The sequence below is a fragment of the Bos taurus genome, chromosome 1, assembly GCF_002263795.3.
Source record: "Bos taurus isolate L1 Dominette 01449 registration number 42190680 breed Hereford chromosome 1, ARS-UCD2.0, whole genome shotgun sequence".
Lineage (NCBI taxonomy): Eukaryota > Metazoa > Chordata > Mammalia > Artiodactyla > Bovidae > Bos > Bos taurus.
The window spans coordinates 146,867,725-146,878,000 of NC_037328.1; the positions used below are offsets into that span (position 1 = coordinate 146,867,725).

At 42.9% G+C, this 10,276-nt stretch overlaps 1 protein-coding gene across 1 annotated transcript in view; it reads left to right on the plus strand.

Moving 5' to 3' along the window:
* LOC132346140 (chloride intracellular channel protein 6-like) overlaps nt 1-10,046 on the plus strand; it is a 91,948-nt gene extending 81,902 nt beyond the window's left edge. The window contains exon 3 of the mRNA XM_059889962.1: nt 9,668-10,046. Within this exon, the coding sequence (XP_059745945.1) occupies nt 9,668-9,829 (162 nt within the window). The 3' untranslated portion in view covers nt 9,830-10,046. The remainder of the gene's footprint in view (nt 1-9,667) is intronic.
* The last annotated feature ends 230 nt before the right edge of the window (nt 10,047-10,276 follow it).

Genomic DNA, 10,276 nt, shown 5'->3' on the forward strand with positions numbered 1-10,276 from the left:
AAACTGAGCCAACCTTGGGGGAAAAAAAGTGAATTGAGTCAATTGTTGGTGATGGGAAGAGTGAGCCTAACCCTGGGATAAGGGAGGAGGTTGGCTCTTAACACAGAACCCTTAGAGCTGGTGAGCAGCTCACAGCTCCTCGGCTGGACCACGTATGGCAGCCTGTTTTCCCAGGTAATCAAACATGAAATAAAAGTCGCTGGCCATGTATAATTAGGGTTTAAAGATTCCCTAGGCCAGTGGTTCTACAACATTAGTAGGCATAAGAATTGTGCCTACTAATTTAGAAAATGTGCCTGCTCAGGGGCTCCAGTCATCTCTGATTCTTTGCGACCCCATGGACTACAGCTCCCCAGACTCCTCTGTCCATGGGATTTTCCCAACAAGGTTACTGGAGTGAGTTACCATGCCCTCCTCAAGGGGATTTTCCTGACCCAGGGATTGAATCCACATCTCCTGCAATGCAGATGGCTTCTTTATTGCTGAGCCACCAGGGAAGCCCTGTTAGAAATGTAAACCCCTCAATTCAGCCCCTGATGTATATAATCAGAATTTCAGGGAGTGACTCTGAAATTCAAAAGCAGATGGCCCCACCCTTGGACTCCTTAGTTATGGCTGCTCTCTGAAGTGCCCCAGTCTGGCTGGCCCTCACAGCTGTTAGTTGTTGTATCATTATCACTGTTGGTATGTCTTTGGTCCTCAGTATCCCTAGATTCCCCAGGAAGAAGCCCAACCCTTGTTCGGAGGCATCCTTATTATTCAGATCATACCAGGTCCAGAACTAGGTCTTTGGTATAAGGATAGGGTGATGGGAGAGAAGACATAGGGAAATACAAGTCAAGAACCTTTTGTTCTAATAATGCATTTATTTGGCATTTTAGTTCAGTTCAGTCACTGGGTTGTGTCCAACTCTTTGCGACCCCATGGACTGCAGCATGCCAGGCTTCTTTGTTTGAGGACAGAGCGTAGAGTGGGCCAAGAGAGGCAGGGACCAGCTTTACAGAGATGAGATCACTGTGGAGGCAGAGCTGAAGGTGAAACTGTTCAGAGGTGCCACCTGTGTGTTCTGCCACTGTCCTCTGACCCAAAGGAACAGGGAGGGGAGGTGGAGGGGAGGAGAGAAGGAAAGAGGCATTCTGCTTTGTGACTGCTGAGCAGAGAAAAGAAATAAGCTTGGAATCACTCAGAAGAGAGACTGTAGATGACCTCAGCATCACTTTTAGCCACAGCGACCTCCTCCTAATCCTCACAGTGGAGGAGGCACTAACCCTGACTTTGATCTTGACTCTCATGTGTCTCTGGGCAGAGTATAGAGCGGTGTTTGATTAGCAGGTGGAAAAGTTAAAGGGTTAGTCACTCAGTTGTGTCTGACTCTGTGACCCATGGACTCTAGCCCACCAGGCTCCTCCATTCATGGAATTATCCAGGCAAGAATACTAGAGTGGGCTGTCATTTCCTTCTCCAGGGGATCTTCCTGACCAGGGGTTGAACCTGGGTCTTCTGCACTGCAGGAAGATTCTTTACCATTTGAGCCACCAGGGAAGGCCCTTGATGAGCAGGTGTTTGAGAATAAATATCCAAATTGGTCTTCCTGCTGCCTGGCCTTACTCCCAATGCTCTCCACCTTGTTTTTAAGCAAATAGTAAGTCCAACGGGTCTGCTCATTAAAAGATGTTTAGTAACCAAAAGGAATCCAAGTGGGACCTCTATGTGGATAGAGATGATCACAAAGAAGAAGGGGAAGGGTTAAATAGAACAAAAGAGAAAAAGGCAGATGAGAAACACCTCTCTGGTTAAGATTGGTCCAGTAAATCAAAGAACTTTTCAGACAGATGCTTCTCTACAGCCTCAAAAAAATGAAAGAGAACATGATTCCTTCCCTGATGGCTTAATGGGTAAAAAACCCACCTGCAAGGCAGAAAACACAGGAGACATGGGTTTGATCCCTTGTTGGGAATATGCCCTGAAGTAGGAAATAGCAACCCACTCCAGTATTCTTGGGTGAAAAATCCCATGGACAGAGAAGCCTGGTGGGCTATAGTCCATGGGATCTCAAAAGAGTTGGACATGACTGAGCTACTCAGCATAGCAAACAAACCTTTGGAGAAAGGGCTCAAAGACAAGTCACAAAGTGTCAAAAAATATAATCTCACAAAGAGGATGAAAATGAAACTGGTAGAACTGAAAAAAAAATAAAACTTAAAAACAAAGCAATTTCAGAAATTGTTTAGAAGTTGTATTAGGAGTAGCAAGAGGTGGAAAGTGACTTTCCAGAAATTCATCAAGGATTTTTAGGACAACCTGAGGAAACTCTCTCAAATTGAATGGAGAAGAAGCAAGAGGTAAAGGTGATTAGAGAGAATCCAGGTGCACATAATCAGGAACGAGAGGACCAGAAAGAAAAAAAGAGGAAAAAGCAGACTCAAAGGTAAAGTGTTTTGAACTAAAGGATGATCTGAATGAACTAAAGGATGAACTAAAGGATGATGATCTGCTATTACTTTAAACAGCAATCCATGTTTAGAAAAATATTGTCCTGAACAGTCAACACACTATGTATGATATAACTGGTAAATTACTGAACTTTGACAATAAAAAAGAACCCTTTGCGTGCCCGATGATAATGATAATCGTACTAATAATAAAAGGTAAGGCCGTCTACACAACAGAGAAATTAGACTAGCCTCATATGTCTCTATAGTGAGGTGAAAGTGTTGGTTGCTCGGTCATGTTTGACTCTTTGCAACCCCCTGGACTATAGCCTGCCAGGCTCCCATGTTCATTGAATTCTCCAGGCAAGAATACTGGCATGGTGATGACATAAATCAAAGCAAGATCCTCTATGACCCACCTCCTAGAGTATCAGAAATAAAAACAAAAGTAAACAAGTGGGACCTGATTAAACTTAAAAACTTTTGCACAGCAAAGGAAACTAAAAGCAAGGTGAAAAGACAGCCCTCAGAATGGGAGAAAATAATAGCAAATGAAACAACTGACAAAGGATTAATGTCCAAAATACACAAGCAGCTCATACAACTCAATGCCAGAAAAACAAACAACCCAGTCAAAAAGTGGGAAAAATACCTAAATAGACATTTATCCAAAGAAGACATACAGATGGCTAACAAACAAAAATATGAAAAGATGCTCAGCATCGCTCATTATTAGAGAAATGCAAATCAAAACCACAATAAGATATCACCTCATACCAGTCAGAATGGCCCTCACCAAAAAGTCTACAAGCAATAAATTCTGGAGAGGGTATGGACAAAAGGGAACGCTCTTGCACTGTTGGTGAGAATTCAAATTGATACAGCCACTATGGAAGATGGTAAGGAGATTCCTTAAAAAACTAGGAATAAAACCACCATATGACCCAGCAATCCCACTCCTAGACATATACCCTGAAGAAACCAAAATTTAAAAAAACACATGTATCCCATTGTTCATTGCAGCACTATTTACAACAGCTAGAACATGGAAGCAACCTAGCTGTCCATAGATAGATGAATGGATAAAAAAGTTGTGGTACATATACACAATGGAAGATTACTCAGCCATAAAAAGGAATGCATTTGAGTCATTCTAATGAGGTGGATGAACCTAGAACCTATTATACAGAGTGAAGTAAGTCAGGAAGAGAGATAAATATCATATTCTAATGCATATATACAGAATCTAGAAAAATGGTACTGAAGAATTTATTTACAAGGCAGCAATGGAGAAACAGACATAGAGAATAAACTTATGGACAAGGGAGAGGGGAGGAGAGGGTGAGATGTATGGAGACAGTAACATGGAAACTTACATTACTGTATGTAAAATAGATGGCCATCGGGAATTTGCTGTGTGGCCCAGGAAACTCAAACAGCGGCTCTGTATCAATGGAGAGGAGTGGGATGGGGAGGGAGACGGGAGGGAGGTTCAAAAGGGAGAGAATATATGTATGCCTGTGGCTGGTTCATGTTGAAGTTTGACAGAAAACAACAAAATTCTATAAAGCAATTATCCTTCAATTAAAAAAATAAAGAATACTGGAGTGGGTTGTCATTCCCTTCTCTGCAGGATTCTAGGATCACATTAAAAGCCAGAAAACAGTGTTTTAACAGTTAAAGGATTGGGGACTTCCCTGGTGTCCCAGTGGTTAAGAATCCACCTTCCAATGCAGGGGGCGCAGGTTCGATGCCTGGTCAGGGAACTCAGAGCCCACATGCTTTGGGGCAGCTAAGCCCATGCACTGCAACTAGAGAAGCCTGCGTGCCACAGCGAAGACCCAGGACAGGCAGTAGTTAAAGGATTATAGGAAAGGATGTGTGATGTAAGAATTTTATATCCAAGTAAATTGTTGCTTTTACCTAGGCTTCTGGTCTTGATGCAATAAACACTCTGAGCCATTTTGTAAAAATAAAATTTCTATATGATGACATAATAAAAAAGGATGATAAAATAAGAATCCAGGAACAGAGAAGGTGTGTGGTATAAAAGGATTGGTGGTAGATCTGAAACCAGAACTAAAACTCAACAGCAGTGGGAATTAGAGCTACAGGACTGAATCAGATATAGTAAACTTCGATTTTCACACCATTGGAAGGAAGATAATAGATCAGAAATGAAGAGAAGTGTAAGTATAATAATATCCTTGCTTATTACCAGGAGTAAGTAGAGGTCAATCAAAGAATAGTTGATAAATCAAGAAATAAAGAATTCCTATTATTTAAAGTTATATAGGAAACCACTACCAACTCCAGTATTCTTGCCTGGGAAATTCCATAACAGAGGAGCCTGGCAGGTCCATGCAGTCACAAAGAGTCAGACACAACTTAGCAACTAAGCAACAACAATGACTGCAAGAGTTAAAACAGACCATAAACCTTCCAAACCACCAGAGAGGGAAACACACACATACATAAATGCAAAAATATTTACAGGAAGTTGGGAAACAAAGTATTACATTAATAAGATAGGATATAAAACAAGTTTACATTTATGAGAGGCACACATGGAATAAATTTACTCAGAATGTTTGGGTAAAGCAAAAGCAGGCAAATGCAAACAAAAGAAAAGCACGAGTCTTGGCATTAATCTCTAGTAAGATTGAATTCAAGTAAAAGATAATTATTTAGGAGGCTCTATGAAAAGATATGTGATCCTGTCTTACTGCATCATTAGCTCCCGGCTTCCAAAATCTGAGAAATAAGTCCCGAAGATCTTCTAATTGGTGACAGATTCAACATTCATGTTGTCCAAACATCCCGGGAGCCAATATAATGGGAAATACTGTCCTTCCAAGTATTGTTGTTCAGTTGCTCAGTAGTGCCCAACTCTTTGGGACCCCATGGACTGCAGCATGCCAGCCTTCCCTGTCCTTCACTGTCTCCTGGAGTTTACTCAAACTCATGTCCATTGAGTAGGTGATGCCATCCAGCCATCTCATCTTCTGTCGTCCCCTTCTCCTCCTGATTTCAATCTTTCCCAGCATCAGGGTCTTGTCCAATGAGTCAGCTCTTCGCATCACTTGGCCAAGTATTGGAACTTTAGCATCAGTCCTCTCAATGAATATTCAGGATTGATTTCCTTTTGGATTGCCTGATTGAATCTCCTTGCAGTCCAAGGGACTCTCAAGAGTCTTCTCCAACACCACAGTCCAAAAGCATCTGTTCTTTGGCACTCAGCTTTCTTTACAGTCCAACTCTCACATCCATACATGACTTATGGAAAAACCATAGCTTTGACTATATGCATATTTGTTGGCAAAGTGATGTCTTTGCTTTTTAATAAGCTGTCTAGGTTTATCATAGCTTTCCAAGTATTTGTCCCCCCAAATTCGTATATAAGTTAGACCCAAGTCCTAACTCCCGATATCTCAAAACTGATCTTATTTGGAAATAGAGTTTTTGCAGATGTAATTAGTCAAGATGAGATCATATTAATTGATTAGGAGCAGTATAACAGGCCCCAATTTTCCTCTATTGCAAAGAAATAGAGGAAAACAACAGAATGGGAAAGACTAGAGATCTCTTCAAGAAAATTAGAGATACCAAGGGAACATTTCATGCAAAGATGGGCTCAATAAAGGACAGAAATGGTATGGACCTAACAGAAGCAGAAGATATTAAGAAGAGGTGGCAAGAATACACAGAAGAACTGTACAAAAAAGATCTTCACGACCAAGATAATCACGATGGTGTGACCACTCACCTAGAGCCAGACATCCTGGAATGTGAAGTCAAGTGGGCCTTAGAAAGCATCACTACAAACAAAGCTAGTGGAGATGATGGAATTCCAGTTGAGCTATTTCAAATCCTGAAAGATGATGCTGTGAAAGTGCTGCACTCAATATGCCAGCAAATTTGGAAAACTCAGCAGTGGCCACAGGACTGGAAAAGGTCAGTTTTCATTCCAATCCCAAAGAAAGGCAATGCCAAAGAATGCTCAAACTACCACACAATTGCACTCATCTCACATGCTAGTAAAGTAATGCTCAAAATTCTCCAAGCCAGGCTTCAGCAATATGTGAACCATGAACTTCCCAATGTTCAAGCTGGTTTTAGAAAAGGCAGAGGAACCAGAGATCAAATTGCCAACATCTGCTGGATCATGGAAAAAGCTAGAGAGTTCAGAAAAAACATCTATTTCTGTTTTATTGACTACGCCAAAGCTTTTGACTATGTGGATCACAATAAACTGTGGAAAATTCTGAAAGAGATGGGAATACCAGACCATCTGACCTCTTGAGAAATCTGTATGCAGGTCAGGAAGCAACAGTTAGAACTGGACATGGAACAACAGACTGGTTCCAAATAGGAAAAGGAGTTCGTCAAGGCTGTATATTGTCACCCTGTTTATTTAACTTATATGAAGAGTACATCATGAGAAACGCTGGACTGGAAGAAGCACAAGCTGGAATCAAGATTGCCGGGAGAAACATCAATAACCTCAGATATGCAGATAACACCACCCTTATGACAGAAAGTGAAGAGGAACTAAAAAGCCTCTTGATGAAAGTGAAAGAGGAGAGTGAAAAAGTTGGCTTAAAGCTCAACATTCAGAAAACGAAGATCATGGCATCCGGTCCCATCACTTCATGGGAAATAGACGGGGAAACAGTGGAAACAGTGTCAGACTTTATTTTGGGGGGCTCCAAAGTCACTGCAGATGGTGATTGCAGCCATGAAATTAAAAGACGCTTACTCCTTGGAAGGAAAGTTATGACCAACCTAGACAGCATATTGAAAAGCAGAGACATTACTTTGCCAACAAAGGTCCGTCTAGTCAAGGCTATGGTTTTTCCAGTGATCATGTATGGATGTGAGATTTGGACTGTGAAGAAGGCTGAGTGCCGAAGAATTGATGCTTTTGAACTGTGATGTTGGAGAAGACTCTTGAGAGTCCCTTGGACTGCAAGGAGATCCAACCAGTCCATTCTGAAGGAGATCAGCCCTGGGATTTCTTTGGAAGGAATGATGCTAAAGCTGAAACTCCAGTACTTTGGCCACCTCATGCGAAGAGTTGACTCATTGGAAAAGACTCTGATGCTGGGAAGGATTGGGGGCAGGAGGAGAAGGGGACGACAGAGGATGAGATGGCTGGATGGCATCACTGACTCACTGGACATGAGTCTGAGTGAACTCCGGGAGTTGGTGTTGGACAGGGAGGCCTGGCATGCTGCAATTCATGGGGTGGCAAAGAGTCGGACATGATTGAGTGGCTGAACTGAACTGAACTGAATGGGCCCCTAATCCAACATGACAGATGTTCTTATAAAAGGGAATTTGTATCCAGAGACACCAACACAGGGAAAGTTCCAGGTAGAGACTGGAGCTGTGCTCCCATGAGCCAGAAACAGGGAGAGACCTGGAACGGATCTTTCCCTGGAGGCTTCAGAGGGAGCCCGGCCCTGCTGACACCGTGATCTTGGATTCTGGGGCCTCCAGGAGTGTGGGAGAAGATATTTCTGTTGTTTCAAGCCACCCACAGTTGTAGTACTTTGTTAAGGCAACCCCAGGGAACTCATACCATCTACAAGAGTATACACCCTCCTTTGTGATGAATTCCCAGTGACACCCTCCAGCCAGAGGAGACATCTCACACCACTGTGTTTTCATGATATCCATTCTTAGCTACCCCATCCTTAAGTAAGTAAGTGAAGTCGCTCAGTCATGTCCAACTCTTTGTGACCCCGTGGACTGTAGCCCACCAGGTTCCTCCATCCATGGGATTCTCCAGGCAAGAATACTGGAGCAGGTTGCCATTTCCTTCTCCAGGGGATCTTCCTGACCCAGGGATCGAACCCAGGTCTCCCACATTGCAGGCAGATGCTTTAACCTCTGAGGCACCTGGGAAGACATCCACTGTTTCCTTGAGAATAAGGATTTTTCAGTTCATGAATCTGCTCTCTGCACACGGTAGACCCACAGTGAAATGATCCTTTCAGGGGCAGAATGATGGAAATCCACAGGTGTAACATACCCAGGTACTTGGGGTTTCAGGAGGTGAGGTTCAGCAAATAGGAAAAAGAGGGCACTTCAAAGTGATCCTGGCACAATCTAAACTAAAGATCCAACCTGAACCTTTGAAAATGAAAGTGTTAGTCACTTCAGATCAGATCAGATCAGATCAGTCGCTCAGTCATGTCCGACTCTTTGCAACCCCATGAATCGCAGCATGCCAGGCCTCCCTGTCCAACACCAACTCCCGGAGTTCACTCAGACTCACGTCCATCGAGTCAGTGATTGACTCCAGCCATCTCATCCTCTGTCATCCCCTTCTCCTCCTGCCCCCAATGCCTCCCAGCATCAGAGTCTTTTCCAATGAGTCAACTCTTCACATGAGGTGGCCAAAGTACTGGAGTTTCAGCTTTAGCATCGTTCCTTCCAAAGAACACCTAGGGCTGATCTCCTTCAGAATGGACTGGTTGGATCTCCTTGCAGTCCAAGGGACTCTCAAGAGTCTTCTCCAACACCTGGATCCCATGGATTGTCTCCTCTGCTCATGGGATTCTCTAGGCAAGAATACTGGAGTGAGTTGTCATGTCTTTCTCCAGGGGATCTTCCTGACCCAGGAATTGAACCCAGGTCTCCTGAATTGCAGGCAGACTCTTTACCATCTGAGCCATCTGAATCTTTAGGCACAAAATAACCCAGCAGCAGAACACAGGGAGAGAAAACTACTAGAATGACGAAGAGAAATCCACCAGATTACAGAGCAAGCTCAGGGCTTCCCTGGTGGCTCAGATGGTAAAGAATCTGCACAGGAGATTTGGGTTCAATCCTTGGGTAAAGAAGATCCCCTGGAGAAGGAAATAGTGGCCCACTCCAGTATTATTGCCAGGGAAATCTCATGGACAGAGGTGGGCTACAGTCCATGGGGTCACAAAAGAGCTGGACATGACTGAGCGACTAGACAATAAAGCAAATTCATGCCAGTGGGTCACAAGGACTATCTGTGATGAATGGGTGGGCATGGTTGTATAGCACCTCTGTTTTGAGTCCCATGCTCAGTATGCCCCCTGCAAACTCATATTGCAATTTGGGCAGCTTGAATGGCTGTAGGACGACATGGGAACTTGAGAAAGAATATATTACACGCCTCAGAAGAATTGATTGTCTGATGTAACTGCCTACGTTTGTGGGTTTTCCCTTTCTGACTGTTTCCTCTTCGTTTCCAGATCATGGCCAAGAGATACAGAGATTTTGAATTTCCTTCTGAAATGACTGGCATCTGGAGGTACTTGAACAATGTGTATGCTCGGGATGAATTCACAAACACATGTCCCGCTGACCAGGAGATTGAACACGCATATTCAGATGTTGCCAAAAGAATGAAGTGAAGCCAGACTGTTTTCTGTTTCCTTTCTCAGCTGTGTGAGCTAGACTATGGAAAGAGTGTCTCCTTTGCCTTTCCTTCCCAGTAACCATCCTTTGCAAAATAATGCTCCTACTTTAGTAATGTGGATACCATAGCATGATCCACTCAACAGGAAATTATTCCTAGCCTTGTAATTTGTCAGCTCACTTGTGTATCTGAATAATACCAGTTGTTATACACTCCAATTGTCTGGTTTATGCTCATTTATATCTTTGGCATTCCAGGACCTTGTAATCCATGATATTTAGGGCATGAGTTTTGCAGTTTAAGTTTCAAAGCAAATAATGCTTGGATTCAAGCCTTATCTATTATTAACCTCCTTTATCTTTTTAAAAAATGTGTTTTTCTGTGATAGTTTTCATAATCATGCATAGCCTTCTGCTCTAAAATGGTAGTTTAACTTTTTTAA